Source organism: Dermacentor albipictus, unplaced genomic scaffold, assembly GCF_038994185.2.
Source record: "Dermacentor albipictus isolate Rhodes 1998 colony unplaced genomic scaffold, USDA_Dalb.pri_finalv2 scaffold_74, whole genome shotgun sequence".
Classification (NCBI taxonomy): domain Eukaryota; kingdom Metazoa; phylum Arthropoda; class Arachnida; order Ixodida; family Ixodidae; genus Dermacentor; species Dermacentor albipictus.
The window spans coordinates 47,718-68,414 of record NW_027225628.1 but is presented as its reverse complement, the minus strand read 5'-3'; the positions used below and the strand labels follow the sequence as shown (position 1 = coordinate 68,414).

The 20,697-nt window shown below is 43.3% G+C and overlaps 1 protein-coding gene across 2 annotated transcripts in view; it reads left to right on the top strand.

The window, feature by feature from the left end:
• Positions 1 to 19,543, top strand: part of LOC139053117 (kinesin-like protein KIF20A) — a 68,502-nt gene extending 48,959 nt beyond the window's left edge. For both annotated transcript variants that reach the window (XM_070530275.1, XM_070530277.1), the window contains exons 11-13: positions 1,632 to 1,944; positions 13,076 to 13,191; positions 18,773 to 19,543. In XM_070530275.1, the coding sequence (XP_070386376.1) occupies positions 1,632 to 1,944; positions 13,076 to 13,191; positions 18,773 to 18,896 (553 nt within the window). In that variant the 3' untranslated portion in view covers positions 18,897 to 19,543. The remainder of the gene's footprint in view (positions 1 to 1,631; positions 1,945 to 13,075; positions 13,192 to 18,772) is intronic.
• The last annotated feature ends 1,154 nt before the right edge of the window (positions 19,544 to 20,697 follow it).

Below are 20,697 nucleotides of genomic sequence, written 5' to 3'. Positions count from 1 at the left end.
AAGTAGTGTATATTGTCGGAGCCCCTAGGTGGACTCCGAAAGCGTTAAAAAAAATAAATAAATCAGGCAGAATAAACTGAGTGCATTTGCAGATGTGCGTGAGCAGTCTCCTTTTGGGAATAAAAATAATTTTTCAGTGTTGCTTTATTCGTTTGTGTGGGTGGCTTTGTTTTTCACATCCAGCCTATTGGTCCTTGCCACTGGCATCATTTGAGCCTCGGCGCTCATTCTTGGATAAGCAGCAGAGCATGGTATCAGCCAATGGTTTCATCAAGCACTTGAGAGGTCAGGGACAGTATTGTCCAAGCACAGCATTCTTGGCTATAGCATAGGTGGAGTGGCCTGGAGTTAGAATATTTTACTTGCAATCTGTGGGTGATCCCAGCTGTGCACTGTGAATTTTTCTTGTTTCTTTAATATTTTACCCATGCCTTCAGAGATTCCAGCAAAAGACACTGGCAGATATCAAAGCAACTAGGGATGTGAACCTTAACAGCTATCTCCTCTGAAAAAAAAAAAAAAAATCATCGTGGCCCTTAGCTTGGGTATGAAAGGAGGCAAGGGAGGAATGTCATTTGCAGGATGTTTTAAAAAAAATGTTAGTTTGTGTTGCTGCGAGTAACCCACCTTCTGGCACTATCATCTTTCAGCATTTCATTGGCTCCTGTCTCTACTAATTGCTAAATCCTTCTTTTTTAAAAAAAATTTATTGGGGTAGATAGCTTCCTGGACAGCAGTCTAAACTACTTTTAGTGTGTATCTATATTATTGCAACGGAGTTTGGAGAAGGTTCTTTTAACAGCTGCGCTTCATATGTAAAAGTGACAAGCACACACACCTAGGTCATGTCTGCTGTGTATTTGTGAGGTAACTCAAAATAACTTGTTCTATGGCAAGTTGGTTGACATCCTTTGTGAAGCTGGATTTGCAAGCAGGTTGTCTGTTTTCTTTGCACTACAATGGCATCAGACTCCCTGTGTGCTACACCTGCAACTAATTTGTTGCAGTACACATGCACATTATTTAGTATGTTTTTCTTGTCTCCAGGGGTCTCTAATGCGCAGCACCTGATTTGTCTGACTGTCTGTCTGTTTGCACTACACAAGATTCATGAATAGTGTCCCATGGTGGGACACTATGGTCCCACCAGGAGACTCGGTGTCACATCAGCCGCATTTTAACTGGGAAAGAATGAAAAGCTCTCGTGTACCACACTTTCGGTGCACATTAAAGAAGCCTACGGGGTTGAAGTTGACTCGAAGCATCTTTTCACAGTACCTTGCATAACGCATGTGTTGCTTGGGCATTAATTGTTCCTGTACCGCAGGAAATGACACAAGTGGTACCGCATTTCCCAGAAATGCAGCATGTAGACATCCGTGTTTTCAGTGCAAGTGTTAGAAAAGCTCATAATGGACTATACACAATGTCATTAATATTGAGAAGCACCACCTTCTAGTGTTAAAGCTGCTTGCTTCTGCAACTACTAGAAGCAAGCTGACCGATACAGTTGTCGGTTCACACTGCTTCGTCATAGCTATATCTGTCAATGGTAGAGAAATACCCCAATTATTTGTCTAAACTGTGACACTCTTTCATGACTCTGCTTGCTCTGCATGATTCCTTGACAGTGAGCAGTCGCACCAAGCTGCCATGGCATCCATGGAAGCAAAGGAGGAAGAGCTCTCTAGCTTGCGCCAGGCTCTCAAGTCGGCCACTGCCACTGAGAAGAATGTAGAGGAAGAGGAGGCCAATGAAAACTGCCCGCGTCGCACTCGTCGCACAACGCGAAACACCCGGCGTACAACTCGAGCCACTCGGGCAAAGGCTCGGTCAGTTGCACCATCAGAGCCATCGGACAGTGAAGCGGACTTCAAGACTCCAGTCCCCACCCCACGTGCATGTCGCACAAAGAAGTCTGCGGTGCCTCCGGAGGACCTACTGGTGAGCAGCTGTTCTCTTTCTATTCATTACTGGCTTTCCATCGCTTCAGGGCAAGGGAAACAGGCTTGCATGACTCCTGCTCATATGTGCTAGTGAAATCTGTGTTTAATTTCATCATGTGCTGTGTACCTTTAAAGGCTATCTATAATGACATTTTGCTTTGGCCAAATCTGTTCACATATTTATTCAAATACTATGAGGCGAGGTTTCCTTACAGAATGCTTGGTCTTGAAGTCACCTTCTCCGACCTTATATCTGAAACAAAGGGCCCATGCCAGATGTGAGGCTGACAGATTCAGCTACTGTTTTGATATGGTGGCAGCAACGGCACATTTCTGGTGATCCAGATTTTAGGGGTTCAGATTATTTGGCACTAATATTTTCTTGGACTGGTTGATTTGCACTTGAACTATAACTGCGCTGCGCAAGATGCACAAGAAAAGAAAGGACAGGACAACACAGAACAACTTTATTTTTTGAAACAACAGAAAGCCTTTATATAGGCAACCTGTTCATTTGCACCACCTGGATAAGTAACAAACTCTGTATAGAGGCTATAGCATGGACACTGCCCAACAGGAAACAACCTTAGTTATAAGTATATACCGTATTTACTCGAATCGAACATGCAATTTTTTTCGATAAACAGGTCCAAAAATTCAATGTGCATTAGAATCGAGTACAACTCTAAATCCACGTTACCATATCGCCATCGGCATTAGAAAAATGGTAACCTCATACGCTCTTCTAGCCTAGCTGCCGTAGCTTCCTCCATGTGCATACCTCCATGTTGCACGTGTAACGAGGCGCTGGTGTAATCTAGTGTACCACCTGTCTTCCTGTTTTCTGCGTTTATTCAATCAGCATGGAAGCGCCGACTGGGAAGACAGAGTCCATCGTGATGCCGCATTTAACCCTTTGAGGGTTGATTTCTTCATTGGATTCCAATTCTTCTTAGGGACTTATTTTGAGAAAATTTACCTTCATTTTTCTAGGGTGACCGTAAAGTGTGACAAAAATATTTTGCGTTGGTATATATGTACTCTTCATTCATGAATAACAATAAAAAAGGAAATAAATTCATAAGAATTAAAAATTTGATGCATTGTTATAGTTTAAGGCTTTGAAAATGCACACACTAGGATCTTTCGCAAGGCTCAAATGTTCCTGCTCTTACACTAATAGCGTAATCTTAATCCATAGCGTAATAGAACTGCGTAGGTGCACGCACTCAAGAAAACTGTGTGGTTGTGTGTCCGTCAAAAAAGCAAAACGTGTGACAAACTTCCGCTAATCTTCATCTTATCGCCAACCAAAGGCAATTAGTTTTCATGAGTCTCAAAAAAAAAGAAAACCATAGGAAACGCATGCTTGATGGCATCCTTCCTACGTGCGCCCCAGTGAGCACTAAACAAGCAAGAAACAAGCGGTCACCCTTTGAGCAATTAGTAACCAGATAGCCATCAGTTTTGCAAGCGCAAGAAGCCAAAACAGCGCGGCCGCCCACACGCCAATGCACAAGTGGTACTATTGGGGGCGAGCTCCACCACTGGAAAAGCTGCACCACTGTCGACGTGACTTGGCTGGAGGGATCACATGGACACAGTGGTCACGTTGGCTGCTTCGGCTGCTTCAGAAGCTTCGAAGCAAGCTGAAAATGAAACTTTAAAGTCCCATTTGCACTGCGGTTCTGATTAAGTAGTGAGGCTTTACCGCCGTCGGTGTCTCCTTGACAACATTTGAAAGTACTATAATAGGTAGTGGCTGCCTTTGGAGGCATGCAGCATGGTAGGCTACTGCTCAGTGCTGCAGTGCCGGACGTACGCAACGGAGCCCGCTGTCAGCCTTATTCACACATAGCCGCAGGGCAAGGAGCTGCATGAAGCTTGGCGCGCGAAACTTAGAACCCGCAGACAGCTATCGGCTACAACTTGGGTGTGCAGCAAGCACAAACGCGAAATTTCTGCCACGGTGCCAGGACTACGATGTTCGGTGAATAGCAGAAAATGTGCACTGAGACGCCCGCCCGCACCCGCTGCCTGGCTGTCATGACGGTTTAGTCTATGAACTTGTTATTAGACACTGGCAAGTTCACTGGAACGGAACGGGAATGGTAAGACGCACATTAAAGAAAAGGCATGGCATATGGTCATGTTTATGTTATGAATTAATGCACTGGAATATGAAAAAGAAGCAGAGGGAAATCGTACACTGAGAAGACCAATAAACATACAGTGCGACGTAACTTCAGAAATATTGAAATGTCCAAGAATTTAGAAAAAAAAAAAGATTGAATCGTCACGACGGCACATCAGTCGCTGTAGATATTGAAGTCTCTATAATGAAATTGTTTTTGAACAGTTCTGATAGCGTCCACACAACAATGGTTCGCTAGTGTATTGTCAAATGCTCATATGCTGTGGCCTAAAGCTCACGGCACAGTACGTAAACGCACTCACAGCGAAAGCAAAACATTGTGTGCAGACATGCGTGCAGACGCGCATTCGGTCACTGCGAACTCGTGCGATCGCTGCATTGAGGCTTCATTCTGTTGTGCTCCATTTGGTTATACAGACAGCCCACTATAAGAACATATTTCACTTAGTTTACTCTTAGCATTTGCCTACCTTTCATGCAAGAAGCCGATTCGGGAGACTCCATCGTGGCGACCGCGCGCAGTGGCGTTCACTGTACGCGTTCGGAAAAGCGATAGTGTCTGTAAATGACTCTGCTTTCAGTTTGCCCAAGATTATTATATCGACAGTCAACAACTTCCGTCGTTTTGAGAGTACTTACATAAATGTCCAGGAGGGCTGCCGCGTTATGTTTTTATTGAGCGCCGTAAGTGAAATCTACAAGGAGTGCGCCGCGTGATCCCTCATCCTACGCAAGGGAGGCACTTCTGACAAATGGCGACTCCGTTGGTCCTCGCCCTCAATCAAGATGTGCGGGAGCAAACTAGTGCTAAAATAAACCATGCAATGAAAATTGAGAGAGGGAGGCGGGCGAAAAAAATTCCTTGTATTCCCTCATAGTGGCAGCACATGACAGAATAGAATAAGTCAGGAAATTTGAGTACTTTTTATACGTACAGACAGCGCTGTAAATATATGGCATCGACCACATTGGACTTGTTCGCGGTGCCGTACATTTACATCATAGACCCTCAAAGGGTTCAAAGGAAAGTTATCATGTGCGCGGAGACGGACGGAAATCGGGCCGCATCACGGGCGTTCGAAGTTCCCGAAACTTGCGTGTGGGACTGGCGCAAAGAGAAGTAGAATATATTTTGCCAGCAAAGCAACAAGGAAGAGTTTTAGTAGACCAAAGCAGGGCCACTTCGCTGAAATAGAAGAGCTGCTCGCAGAATACGTGCAAAAGCAGCAAGCGGCACAGCGGCCTGTGACGACCGATCTGCTCAAAGTACGGACGATGTTTAGCCCTACGGAAAGGGCTGATGCGGAGTGACTTCAGAGAGAGCAGGTGCTGGCTATCAAATTTTATGAAAAGAAAAGGCTTTTCTCTTCGAAGGCAGACAGGGGTATGCCAAAAATTGCCTGAAGAATATGAAGAGAAATTGCAATTTTCAGCGGTACGTTTTGAAGTTGCGCCATAGAAACAGCTACCACTTCGGACAGATTGGAAATGCCGATCAGATGTCACTCTACTTTGACATGCCTGCCATCACAACCGTTGAAATGAAGGGGGTGAAGCAAGTGCACGTTTTGTCTTCCAGCCACGAAAAAACTAGTCACCGCAATGCTTTGTTGCACTGAGGATGGGCACAAGCTGCCCCGTATCTTATCTTCAGGCGGAAGACCCTCCCAAAAGGAATCGTGTTTCTGAGTGGCATGATTGTGCGCAAATGAAAAAGGTTGGATGACTGCAGACTTGGTCGCTGACTGGATTGATAACGTTTGGTGGAAGAGACCCGGCGGCAGTGACCCGGCGGCAGTTTGGGTCTGTGTGGGATGCTTGTGCTCGAGTGTTCAGGCGCCACCTTGACCAGCGCATCAAGGAAAAGCTGGCTGCATGCAACACCGACCTTGTCATGATACCCGGCAGCATGACATCGCAGCTCCAGCCGCTCGATGTTTGTTTGAACAAGCCAGTGAATGATAGAATTCGGGCACTCTACACCGAATGGCTTGTCAGTGGCTGCCATAAATTCATGCTCGCCAATAAAATGAAGCGTGCCTCACTGCAGGACTTTGCTGGATGGGTGAAAGATCCATGGTGCATGATCCCGTCTCCCATGGTCAACAAGGCCTTTAAATAGTGCGGGATTTCAAATGCCATGGATGGCACCGAGAATAAAATGTTTTGGTCTGTTGATAGCAATAAGGAGTTGCCTGATAGCGACGTCTGACCTTGGCGGCAAGGTACGCTGCTTCCATTTGCGGCTTTATTCATCGCAACTTTAGTGTATTGGGACTAAATCTGTTTTTTCCAAATGAGAGAAAATAGTATTTCTGTGTAAAAACACGAGGTGCGCACTATTGTACTCTTTTTTTTTTCTTTTTTTGGTCATGGAAAATGGGTGTGCATTACAATCGAGGTTCTCATTTTTTAAATTTTTTGTCATGGAAAATCGGTGCTCGTTAGAATCAAGTAGATACAGTTTATATTTTTATAGAGTGTGGCTAAATGAATGCCATGTGATGTGTCCGCAGTCACCAATGATGGGCTTGTTTAAATCACTGTTGCCATCGTGGAGCTAAACAAAGACACCTAAAGTGACCAAGCTGTGCCACCGTTTTGTTGTTTAGCTAGTTTGATCACACCGCAGACATCATGGCTCTATTTTAGAGCCATGGGCTCTATAAATGCCTGGCAGAAAGTAAGGTAGTAAGCCTGCCATTTGGCATAAGGAAGTAAGGAAAGTAAGCCTGCCATTTGGCATAGTATCTTTGGCTGGAGTCAGACACTACTAAAATCATGCCAGAAGGCAGTTGCAATCATTACAGTAGGAAAGTCTACTTGGAAAAGTGGCCTGTAGAGCTTGAAGTGCGTGTCCAACTTAGCAGCTGCAAGAAATTGCAGCCAAGACGATTTCACTACTTTTCAGTGTATGTGTACAAATAAGGTTTGTTTGCCCTGCTTGAATTCTGACCTTTGGCATCCTTGAATTGTCCTTGAATACTGAGTCAAATGTTCTGTATAAACCATGCACCAATGCCCATAACACAAGATGGGACTACAAGGCTTTGCCGTCGGTGTGCCGCATCCACTGCAGGCCACAAGATCACGTTACAGCTCTATGTGGCAGTGACTCAGTGGAAACCTTGGTGACCTTTAGATTTGCCATCACAAGGTCGCTATCTCTTGACGCAGCGCTGACCATAAACTGGCCTAACCCATGCCCATCTATCAACCCTTAACCGGAAAACTGAAAGCAGTAACCAATGGAGGTGCTGTTGTTTCATTGAAAAGTCAGACTATGCAAGAAACATCCCAACGATGTAGCAACGACATGCCAACTCCAAGACTAGGCCTTGAATTCAAGAATACGCTACCTAAAGACCTGTTGGTACAATTCAATGGTAATTGAAGAATGCAATGTAGCTGTAATCCAATGCCACAGCCTGACTGCAAGTTAAACCGAAAACCACCAACCTCGACAAGCTTATCGATGGCCACGACACCACTCTAATCGACATAGGAACATGCTACTGTCGTCAGTGGACCATTCGCTACCAAGTTGAGGAAAGTAATGACTGCTTGGGAAGTCCCTGAAATTTGATGCTGACTGGGTGGAATCTGTACAGCAAGAGTCGCTGTTGATAACCATACTTACCGTCCGAGCTTCGTAATCCTGCAGTGTTGTTCACAGAATGTAATCCTCGGCATGGACTTCTTGGGCCAATATGGCGTAGTCATAAACTTAAAGGGGCCCTGAACCACTTTTTATCGAAGTGGAGAAAGACATCTGAAGTAAAGATAGGCTATTTTAGAACCACTTTGCCGCAAAAAGTATTTCAATGCGTTCAGCAGAAGCGAAGTTATCGGCAATCAAACACTGCCTCAGCTGTGCTCCCCTTTCTTCTCCAATGCCTTGCACTGTGAAGGCTACGACGGAGACGTCACCGTGGTGCGCAATTCAAATTTCCAATTTGGTGCCTATGCCGCACTAAACGTAAGCCAAACGCGGCTGTCCTCAGAGAGCCGCAGTGTGCTTAGCCACTGGACTCGTGGACGCACCTAGCGGCGGGCGTGGTGTAGCCGAGCGCAGCAGCCAATAGCAGCCGCGTATTGGAGTGTGCTTTATGACGAAATAAAGCACATGGAAGGGAGCGAGGATCATGGGGTTTCTGAAACGAAAGTGTTTGAGAGAAAGGTAACTTTGCGCTCCGCTTGCGAGCTCCACGGACCGCGTACGACAGCAGAACTTTGGCCGAGATGTTCACAACAATGTATGCTACCCGTGGACTATGTTACTTCACCAAGCCGGAAGGGTGGTTCAAGGTCCCTTTAAAAATCAATGTCGACAATGCTGTTCATGGACCAAGCAATAACACCGAATAGGCTTCTCAGCGACAATTGCATGTAGCTGCATCTGCTGTGTGTGGCCTCCAAGATAACAGTAGCGCACTGCATAGCATAGTCTACTGTGGCCGCCGAGATGCTGAACTTTTCAGCGGGGCTTCTGCCCTACATAGCTTCCAGACATAGGCGTTGTCAAGGGCAATGAACATCTGCTGCTTGACCGTAAAACTTCCATCACTAGGGGAATAACTCGATTGCATGGAGGGAAAGCGAAGGTGCTGCTGACGAACTTCAGTCACGATTACAAACACCTCAACTAGTGCACATAGAAGTACAGAAGTATTACTTGTTGCACCTAACCACTGACATCGCTCGCTACAAGACTTGCCGAGACTGTCAGCGATGCAAACCACCAACAAGGCCAGTGACTTTGCTAAAGCTATAATAGGTAGTTTTCATATTACATGGCTTATTATTTGCATGAAAAATTGTTTTGTTTTTGCTGAGCTAATCTTTTTCGTTAAATTGGGATCTAGGCAAAAGCTGTGATAGAACATCATTAAATTGTGTTAATGCTTTCACGTCATGACCAAAAAGAATAGTACTTCTGCCAGCATACATAATAAACCTTACTGCCCTGTCAACACGTTCAAGGCTGTTAACATAAGCATTGACTAAGAGAGGGCCAAGACTGCTCCCTTGGGGCACACCTCTTGTGACAGAACTTTATAGCCACCTAAACATTGGCAGTGAGCTTGAACATGGGACATTATCAGCACGAGATTTTCCGCGAATGCTATACATGAAGTTTCATTGCAAGGATATTGTGACTAGGGCAGTCAAATGCTTTGTTCAAGTTTACAGGAGGCCTAGCGTTTTTTTTTTAGAATTTTTTTTATATGTATGCATTCCGTTAGCATTACCAGAGCTGTTTCTGTTGACTTTCCTGTGCAAAAGCCGAATTGGGCATTAGACAAATTGCGCTTGTGTGTAAAACTTTTTTAGAGTAGTGCAAATAATCCTTTCTATTCCTTTTGAAGAAGTATGCGATGGCAACACTGCCACTTTAAGTACCACTTCATGCAACAAATGCTATAGATGCAGTGCACGTCAGTCAGCAATACTACCACTTTCGTGAGACTTTGCGTGACTCTGTATTGGAAGCGTTGGCATCTCTAGGCAATATGCTTCTTGCACAGTGGCAATCATGCTATCTTGGCACTGTGCCAAGAACACTGTCGCTTACAGACGCCAGCATGTTTGGTGCCGAGTCATGCAAAAGCGATCACATCCCCCAAAATTAGTGAGAATACTGCCCTGGAATGCCTTCCTCCAGTGAAACCTAAGCAGACAAAGTGTACACATTGTGACTAGCGGATATAGTGCAAATCTCGGACCATGGCTTCTGAGATTTTCAGTACTCTGCGGGTGTCGCCAAAGCTTTTAGGTCATGGGAAGGAGTAGCACTTGTTGTCAACATTCTGGGTTCTAAATTTTTTCTGGTAAGCAGTAGTGGTAGCGTGTGCTTTTCTTTCTTTCCTAGTTTCAGAACCAAAACATCTATTTTTTTTTAACTTTGTGTAGTGCATCCACTTCTATTCAAAATGAAATTTTGCATGAAGCCTGCTTTATATTTACATATCTGAAATGCAACGTCTTACGCCATCCAAAATTTTTTAATAGTTTGGCGTTCAGGCATCATAAGAGCATACACCAGCAGAGCATACTACAAATTGCAAATTATTCATTGAATTTTGCTGTTTAATATGGACCCTTTACCCGGGATGCTTGACAGTACTGGTATTTCAGGTACAGGAAGAAAAACCACAGACAGGAATATTTACTTACATCATTCAGATAATGAAGGGGACGTAGACAAAAAGCCTCCTACAGGCTTTTAAAATTAAAGCATTCTACAACTTGCTTTCTAAGGTTGAATACAGACAAAAGAAACAGAAATCGGTCTCCTAACAGACAGAATAATTGTATGAATTCAATAGAAAGGGTAATCGATAAAAAGCATTTATCGACCATGATTTGTACATATTTTTGTATAAACCAATCTCCAGCTGCTCAGGAATCGCACACACACACATACACACACACACACATACATATATATATATATACATATAGTTTTGTGTATATCTATCATATCATGTCACATAGTTTTATGTTTTATCTTGGCTAGCGCAACAAGAAAGGAATTCTTTTTAATGCTAAATTTGTATCTCTTAAGTAACACATTATCACACTATTCTGTTTATGGGTATTATGTTAAACGCCTCAAAAATAGGTTCGGAGGACAATATTGTGTGCAGCATGTTCTTGGATAGTACATAGCTTTCTGGGGTTGGAAAAAAAGTTGTGCCCCACCCTAGAAACAATAGTTCATAAGATTTAAACAATGAATAATAGTTTTTTGATACACTAAGGAAATAAATTTCTGCACTTTGAAAAGAATCCCTATTCTTGAAATTTTTACTGCAACAGAACCAACATGATCATTCCACTGTAGGTGTCCCTCAAAGAGAACATCCAAGTGCTTAACACGAGGTACAGTTTCTATAAAGGCAGATCCTACTTTAAGAACAGTAGCACGAGATTCCGGATCTAAAAAAAAAAAACTAAGCTTTCGTTTTGTCAGTGTTAATTTGGAGGGAATTAGAGGGACCAATGGTGTAAGAACTGTAGGCAAGGATCAATTTGGGTTCGAATCTCCAACACGCATGTTCCTCTAAAAATAGGCTAGTGTCATCTGCATATACCAACAAAGGTGGGTTTACCACTAATGTTGACATTCTTGTTAATGTATAAATGAAAAAGCAGTGGTCCTAATTTGCTACCCTGAGGAACACCTGCAGGAATAGCTTTAGTAACCAATAATTGTTCGACTACTACCTGTCGATGACGAAATCTTGAATAGGACCTTATGAGGCTAATAAATGCACCCCGGAAACCATGTACACAAAGCTTGGCAAGTAATATATAGTGGTTAATCCTGTTGAATGCTTTAGAAAAGTCCACATAAATACAAAATGCAAATTCTTTTTGTTCAAATAAATTTAGGATAAGCACTGTTTTGGTGAAGTGTCATTTTCAAAAACCATGCTGGCTGCTTATGCTTCTCACAAAAGATGGACATTCACAGATGTATTACCTTTTCCAATCACATTGAGAATATCAGAAGTATCAATATGTGCAATGATTCAATAAATCATTTCTATCTCCACTTTTGTGAATTACTGTCACTGTAGCATTTTGGATGCGCTTGGGGAAAATACCGTCCTTGAAACAAGAGCTAAATATACAATCTATCGCGTACAATCGCGTACTTCTCGTGACCTGCTGTTTCATATAGCAAGAAAAAGTATTTGAATTTCATTGGAATTTGTAGGGAACAGAAAATGCAGTTTGAGTGTTTTGAGGACTTAGTTGGTTCAGACAAGCAGGATCGTGTGTACTGTGTACCAAGGATGCAAAGTGATTATTGAAACAATTTGCAAGTCTTATACCAGAAAGCCTTTCATCTTTATGTACTCATGTCAGCCTTTCATCTTTATGTATTCCATGTTAAATTGCTTCTTTTTAAGATATTGCTGTAAACAACCCGTGCATGTAATTGTTCTTTACTCATCTCAGATGCAACATAAGCTTACTGAAGTATGCCTTAAATAGAACAAGATCGTGTAAATTTTTGCTTTGAAGGAAACACTTATGAAGTCCTTTCTCTGTACGAGTTGCAAACACTTTGTTTATTGATAGTTTGCATGCCTTTTTGGGCTTTTAAAGTATGTGTATCGGAAGGATTCCTCGTATATTGGTTTAATAGTGGCAATGAAATTATCACAAGCTTTTCTCTGTGCCATTGATCTCAACATGATATTGGCATGCATATGATAAAAATTTTTAACATACGTTAGTAATAAAAACATGAAGTGCGACATCTATGTAAGTGGTCGTGTAGGCTCTCATATGAAGTTATGAAAACTATTGCATTTCAGTACGCTCTGCATTTCACATTGTTCAGATGATGATGAAAAAAAAAATCTATGTTTATATTGCCACCTAAGACTAACGAAAGCTTGTTTTCTGTTATGTAAAATTATATAAAATAAGAAGGTATAAACAAATGGAAAAAAATGCTGTAATGCTACTGCCGCTTGGAGGACGATACAAGGCAGAATACATACGTAGCTACCACACTACAAACAAGATAACATAGTGTAACATGGCCGTCAAGTTGATTTCAGCAGGCAGTCGGCCTTTGGGAATTTGTGATAGCGACGACTCGTTCCTTACACCAATATAAGCCGGGAGCAATTCCTGCCGAACGGCGAGAACAACTTTTAGACGGTTGCATTGCTTTGTTGCTGCCGAGTCGGTTGCATTTCACATGCAGAATACATGGAAAGCACAGAGCTACTTCAGAAATTGGCTTCATTTAAGTCATTGCCCTCAAAAACAAAAACCATTATGTGACTACTACATACATAGCAAACACTGGGACACATCCCAGTGTTTGGGATGTGCTACGCACATCCCAAACGCACATCATAGCACACTGGGATGCCTATCTTCGAACTTTTTGGTGACCACATGTTTAGTGACTATGCGCATGTGCATTCGCTTCTTGCTGACTCAGGAGGAGGAGGACTCAAAGGATCGTGCTGTCCTGGCTGATGACAATGCAGAATCATCGCCACTGAAACGTCTTGGCAACTTTGTAGCTGGCATGCTTTCCCGTGGCCCGACTAGCAGGTGAGGAATGGTGCACTTCACTTGACTTTTTATTTTGCTAAAGACCCCCCCCCCCCTTTTTTTTAAGGGTGTTTCACATATATTTTTTTTTCTTTACCATAAATTGTAAACATGGTCTGAATACATTACAGATAAAGCAGCCTGAGGTGTTCGCATCCATTATCATCTTAGCCTTGTTATAGGCTGTCCTGTCCATTAAAGAGGCCCCGAGACACTTTTCTAATCGTAGAATGGCCTCGCTATTCAAGGCCATCGTCTCGCAAATCTCGTGCCGCAAGCAGCTTTTTTTCAACATGTTATCACTGGCTTTACTCAACAATAAAATAGAACAAAAACATAGATGTACCGCCACCTATGCAAGTGGCATCGTCAGTACACAAATGGCAACAAATTAGAAAATACATCCTATTTATGTATGATACTGCCGTAAACATCCAGCAGGGGGCCACTATTCAATCTGCATGCAATTTTAACTGTGGCCCCTTGCCGGATGTTTATGGCAGTATCAGTATCATAGGATGTATTTTCTCATTTGTAGCCATTTGCGTACTGACGATGCCACCTACATAGGTGGCGAAACGTCTGTTTTTGTTATATTTTATTGTTGAGTAAAGCCAGTGATAACAACACATTGAAGTATGAGCTCCCGTGGGTTTTTAAAAATTTTTTCGCAAACATTTTTTTGTGTCCACTAGCACTCTGGAAGCTACACAGGGGAGAAGCAGAGGCGATAAAGCCCCGCCATAAAATTGTCTTAACAACAAAAGCGCTTGTCGTGGCACCCCATGGCAGCCGCGCTAGACAAAGCTATGCAGCATGCAGCTGATATATCGTAGGCTAAACGCAGCAGGTGCAGTTGCCATGTGTGGACCGGAAGTACAAAGATCAAGCGATTTTTTTTTGTCATTTTGAGATCGCATACATATATACATACCTGCCAACTCTCCCAGTTAGCCTGGGAGACTCCCAGTTGTTTGGGCACTGCCAAGGCCATAAATCTTCCAATGAACTCCAGCCCCGCCGCAACCAAGGAAAAGAATGCATCATGCAACACGACTCCTAATAAATTGACGGTGTGCAGTGGCTTATTTCACTTGTTGCTAATTAAGCCACAATGCAGGCCAGTCTTTGCTTGACCAATTTTTTTTCATGCTCATCATAATTGCCATTGAACCAGGTAGCTACCTGAAGTCATTATAATATCCCAGCCATTTGTGAGTAGCCAGTGTTGGCCTAACTCAGTTCGCTGCAGATTGAGACATGCATTGAGGAGTGTGGAAGAGCCAGAGAGGTCTAATATGCATTGCATAATGACGGCTTTAGTCAAGTCAGTTTACTCCCACCCCCCCAAATTTTGAAGTCCCAAGGCTGGCAGGTACGTATATATGTTCAATTTATTTAACTAAATATTAACAGTTATATATTACTGAGAATGGCCTCACAATTATGAAATCGGCGAATTGGGTTGGCGTATCCAGCTGCTTGCAATGACGCGGCATAGCGATATTTTGGAAGCCAGAGCAAGTGATTTTTCGCTGTGTTTGACATGAGATTGCAAATTCCCTGCGGCATGCAGTGCAGTAATATTTAGCTTGCATGTTCACAACTGTAAATAGCACTTACTACGTTGTGCTCAGCTGCAAAATTCCATAGCCACTGTGGTGGTCAACTAACTTAAAACACTTTGCCCACTTAGCAGCACTTGCATGTGTCACGAATTTCAGCATTCTAAAAATTGATAGAGACACAGTGCAAATGCACTAAAGAACATTTATCTCAAGGAACAATTTAAGCCCAAAACACAGATGACCAGCAAATTAGGCTCGCGCAAAATAAACCCCGAAAAGTTTAAGCACTTTTATTTTTTTTAATCAATAAACCCGAATCTGAGGCATTCAGAAAACTATCTACGGTCAAATCTCGTTACTACGAACCCCACATTAACGAATTTCTCAAATTTACGATTATTTTAAGAATCTCTACCAGATTGCCTGTATTTTCAATGTATAAATATTTCAGAACTACGAATTTCAATACAGCGCATATTTCAGAATAACGCATATAGTTTATTTTCCCCTTTTAACCGAGGAACATCAGTATTATGAATTCGGCTAAAAATAACAGCGCCGCAACTCTTGCGTGAAACAGAAACCGAGAGTGCAGTAGCTACCATCGCCATGTCGAGTGCCAACTGCTTCACCACAAACTTCACCGAGAACTTCACGACAAAGGTTTGGCGATGTATGGCGAGATACAACGATGAATGCAGCTAGCGACGGTGCCAAGAACAAGCAAACGCAGTTTTCGCTGCAGGACAAATTGGACATATTGCAGGAAATCGACGCAGGGAAAAAACAAAGCATTGTGTGCAGAAAGCGTGGCATTGCTCCATTGACTTTTGGACCGTTTTGAAAGCCCGAGACAAGATTGTCAAGCTTCACCGGGAATCGCAACTCGCTCCTACAAGGAAACGGCTGCAACTGGGAAACTTTCAAAATGTGAACCAAGCTGTTCTCACATGGTTCAAAGATGCCAGACTGCAAAACGTTCCCGTATCTGGCCCAATGCGTCAAAAAAAAAGCCTGTGAATTTGCCGATGCACTTGAAATAACCGGGTTCGACGCCAGTGCTGGTTGGCTTTTTCGTTTCCACCAGAGGAACAGAATAACTTAGTAGCTAGTCTCAGGGGAGGAAAAGGCTGCTGACAAAGAAGGTGCAGATTCCTGGCGCAATAATCGTTTCCTAGAGGTAGCTGGATCGTACTCTGAAAACAATGTTTTCAACACGGATGAGACCACATGTTTTTATCAGCTCCTGCCAGACGGGATGCACTTCAAAGGGAAGCAGTGCAAATGAGGGAAAAAATTCACATCTTTGCGTAACAGTCCTGCTCTGCTGTAATGCAACTGGCATGAAGAAAATTAAACCACTCGTCATCGGCAAGTACGCAAAGCCTCGCTGCCCGAAAAATGTGTTCTTACCATATGACTATCATGCCAATAAACGAGCCTGGATGACCAGAGAATTCTTTTCCGAGTGGCTCATCAAATGCGACGACCAAATGAGGAGGGATGACCGAAGAATTCTACTGGTCGACAACTGCTCTGCTCACATTGTGAATGTTCGCTTGACACACGTTCGCTTGGAGTTTCTGCTACCAAACAACACGTTCTTGCTGCAACCCCTAGACCAGGGTATTATAAAGAGTGTGAAAGCCGAATTTCGTAAGTGCCTTGTGCAGCGGTGATTATCAACCTCCACCTAAAGCAGCCAACTGCAATCAGTATTCGTCAGGCTGCGAAAATGCTCACAGTAGCTTGGTGGAACTTGAAGGCATCCATCATTAGCAACTGCTGGCGAAAAGCAAGGCTTGTCAAAGTGCCTGTGCAGCTTGAAAGTGACCTGGAGGTGACCGACAACAACACAGGAGACCTGTAGTCTGAGGTTGTAGAACTGCTACCTGCCTTCTCTTCCTTCGATGACTACGTGGAGAGGGACAGTGCAGCACTAACAGCGGCAAACCTGACAACCCAAGGGATAGTTAACTGCATTCACGACGTCTCCAGTGATGATGACGACCCGAAGGAAGACGACTGTGGGTCACTAAACACAGAAGGTGAGATCGCATCGAACATTGATGTTTTAGTGCACATGAACAAAGTCTGCACTTTCATCGCAAAGTGCAATAATGTACCCGATGAGGTATTGTGTAAAGTGGAAGATGTAGACGCATTCCTAATTGGTCATGCATGCTGCACACACCAGAAGAGAATCACTGATTTCTTCAAATAAAGCAGCTTTGAAGGGAGTGAAACATTTTGTATGTATTATTTCTGTGGAAACCCCCAAGGTAGAGAGAAGTAATTAATAAAGGGAAAGTGAGACATCCACCCAAACGTAGCTAAGTGCTACAAAAGAAACCTATGCGGGTTCCTCGAAAGAAAAGCTTCACAGTTGAGGGAGAATTCGTCTGGGTCCGGGACATTCTTATTTTGAGAATATGCTTGTCTCGCATCTACTCTCAAGGTTGGATGGATGGATGGATGCAAAACTTTAATAAAGGTACTGAGGTACGCGACTCGGCGCGCTGCGGGTCGCTCCCACGTTGGGACAGTCGGGCACATCATTTTTATTGCTAGGTTTGTCCACTTGCTTATAACTGCAAGTTTTTCATTACAATGATATTTCAAAATAACGAATAATTTTCGGCACTCCCACGTGAGTCATTATATCGAGATTTGACTGTATGTACGTACATAAAAAAACGATAGCTGTATATTGTTTCTACTTTGACTGGCGAAGTGACACCTCGTCCATAAGAATTGCCTGTTCTGAACATCATCAATAGTGGCAGATGTTGGTGTGGCATTGCGTAATTCGTCGGCCTGCGTGGTTCCGACGCGGTGTAGGTGTCGACCTTTGTTACGGGTGACGGGGTTGTTGTCCTCTGCCAAGACCAGCGTGGCACAGGACGTAGTGCGGGCCAGTCAGGCGTTGGGCTGCTGATATGGCCACGTGATTGCCTCTGTGGCACTGGGTAGGGGCCAGTTACGGCTGCATGGGGTTGGACTGGGGCCATGGAGCACAGTCACGGCGATGTAGTCGGGGCTCAGGAGCTGGAGCTATCGCCAGCCAACTCGAACATCCCCTCTCTGGTCTGTGGTCCTCAAAGCAGTCTCCAGAGCACATCTGCCTTTACGTGCATCGTTGTCTTCTTCACATGTTCGCGCGTGCTTTGCCTGTGACTCATGACGGCATGATAGGTTAGAGAATCTAGTTGGGGGGAAAATGGGGTAATTATGGTAGTTGCGCCATTCATGCAAATCGACACTGACTGCTTAGATGTATATTTATTGCTACTTCTTCAGTGCAAATGTTGGCATGGAGTGGGCACTTCATTGAGCATTGCCACTGTTGCTTGTCCACCCTTGTTTCAAAAGTGGAAATTTTATTAAAAGGTTATTTTCCTGGTTTCTCGCCAGTGGGTCACAACGCACCAGAGATATAACAAGTGACCCTTTAGTGAGTCATCACGCAAGGGAATTGAGACTCCAAAAATTTGCTGCCAGAGTGAACATGGTAAAAAAGGAATAGAAGTAAACGGCAATAAATTTATTGGTGGGCTACCTGTGATGATCTCGGTGACTGTGCGAAACCAAAACAGAAATGAGCCATCTACACTAACGCATGTGTGGGCTGAAAGTGAAAATCCAAGAACTTGTACTTTTGTTATGCCAGATGTGTACTGAATTTTGGAGTAGCCATATGTAAGTCGCTGGTTATCCTTGTCAGTTCTTTCTATTTTTTCCGCTATATTTTGCATAGTGCATTTGGTGAGTGCACATCAGCTAGACCACTTGCCAGCTTTTAATAGCTACTGTATATGCACTCGGTCTGCACTGTTAATTTGGGCAGTGCTTGACTGAGCACTATGCAGACAATTTATTTACCAACTCGCCATTTGTTGTATGAAGCAAAATTGTGTATTTGGAGACCCTAATGCTTTGGATAGCGTTACGACTCTTCATTGTTACTCTTTTTGTGAATAAGCAACAAGAAACTGCTTGCTTGGTATGTGCAGTGTGACCACAAGCACACGCAATCGACGCCAGCTACTCTCCACGGATGCCGACTTTGTGGAGTGTGATGAACAGCAGCCATCCGCTACACGGAGGACAAATGCACGGAGGCAGGCCAAGCAATGACTCAAAAGAAGAAACAGCTGCTTCTAAAAGCATTTTAAATAAATTTTAGTGATTGGCATGCATGTTAATATAGTTCACACAGTATAATGCATGCACCAGCAGGGCAGAGTCATCCCACACCAGCAGGGCAGAGTCTGAGCTGAACCTGGGGGCACCAACCAGTTGGGTCAGCCCTTGCAATGTAAAATGTTAGCCGGGCTTGTTGGTTTAACATGTAGCAAACAGCGTGAAAAGTGGACACTATTAAGGGGACAGATGACACGGGTGCTGCCCCTTAAATCTTTTCTAATTTTTTCGCTGTTTGCCATATTATGTTCTTGCATTGTGTTCATTGTATATAGTCCATGTAATTGCTTTAACATGCCATATTTTTATTTAACATTTCAATGCAGTTTTTTAGCCATGTGTTCCTTCATTGCTCGTTGCATGCAGTTAGTAGCCACAGATATGTCGACCTCCTCAATGACTGTAATTGCAAGAAAATGCATGCCTGTGGATTGTTGTTCTGAGAAACATGCTTCTATGAAGAACAACATAGAGGGCAACTTTTGCAAGAATCGCTTATTTTTTTAAACCGGACACATTTAAACCTGACACTAAACCTGAGGCCAGTTTTGTGTGCAAAATAAAAGAATTCGTATTGGCTCGTGCGTGGCTCCCGTACTTTGCAATATTTTCCTTGTGGACATACAGTGCTATCCAAGGTGTTTGACGGAGGCAAGGCGCTCAAGGTTTTTGGGTATGTTGATTTTTTTTTATTGACGGAACAATCTCCCATGACTTACTCGCATACTGTGCAGGGCATTTTGTCCGGTTTTAAACAGCAAGGCAAAGGCTTAGATTTTACTTTTGAACTAGCCAAGGATAACAGCTTGCAGTTTTAAGATCTTGACATAGCCCTTACTGACAAAGGTTCCTCCTGGATGTACCAACCTCATGCCCACAAGGAATTGTTGTCGTGAGAGTCTACACACTCCAAGACTGTAAAACGTGAGATTACCACTATGTGCTTTGAATCTGCCCTTGAAAAATCGTGCTGTCGTAAGGCACAAGCAAGCTTTGATGAACAGATATTGAAGTTAAGGAAGGCTGGCTTTCCTTGTTTAGTTTTAAGAGCAGTTTCGGAAGGGTTATTGCAAAAGGTGAAAAAAGAAAAATAAGCAGTGAAGGTCAAGCATTTGAAAAGAAAGCTAAGCGAGTGGTAATATCGTATTCTCATAAAGTGGCGCATAATCTTAAACAGGTCGCCGTGAAATATAAAATTTCTGTGGTTTTTTTCTGCGCCCCGAAAACTTGCTACTTTGTTCCGCCTGATTGGTTCTGATGACTAAGAAAGTAGGCCGTTCTATTAAACATATGAACCCTTTTGTTAAGTGTGAAAAAGGTGTTGTGTACTGCATACCGCTGAAGTGTGGGAAAGAGTACATCGGCCAAACTGGCCGACGTATTAATGAACGCCTGCACGAGCATAAGCTTTCATTGAAAAATGGTTGTGGTTCAAACTTGCCACTTTATTGCAAGGCCTGTGGGAATGAGAATAAACAAGTATGTGAAGCAAGCCTTCATGATACAACAATCATATTTAAAAGTAAATATCTGTGGTGCGCGAGTTGTTGGAGGTCAACGAGATTAAGAAAAGAGTGGACGCCTGTGTCAGCACCATGTCTCTGAACGAAAGCATGTTTTTAGACAAGTTTTAAATTTTGAATAATTGTGATTTCCTTCATACATGTATATCTCCAGTGTTCTCGCATGTGTGCATTCACATAATCAGTGTTCCTCTTTTTTCGTCCCCCTCTCC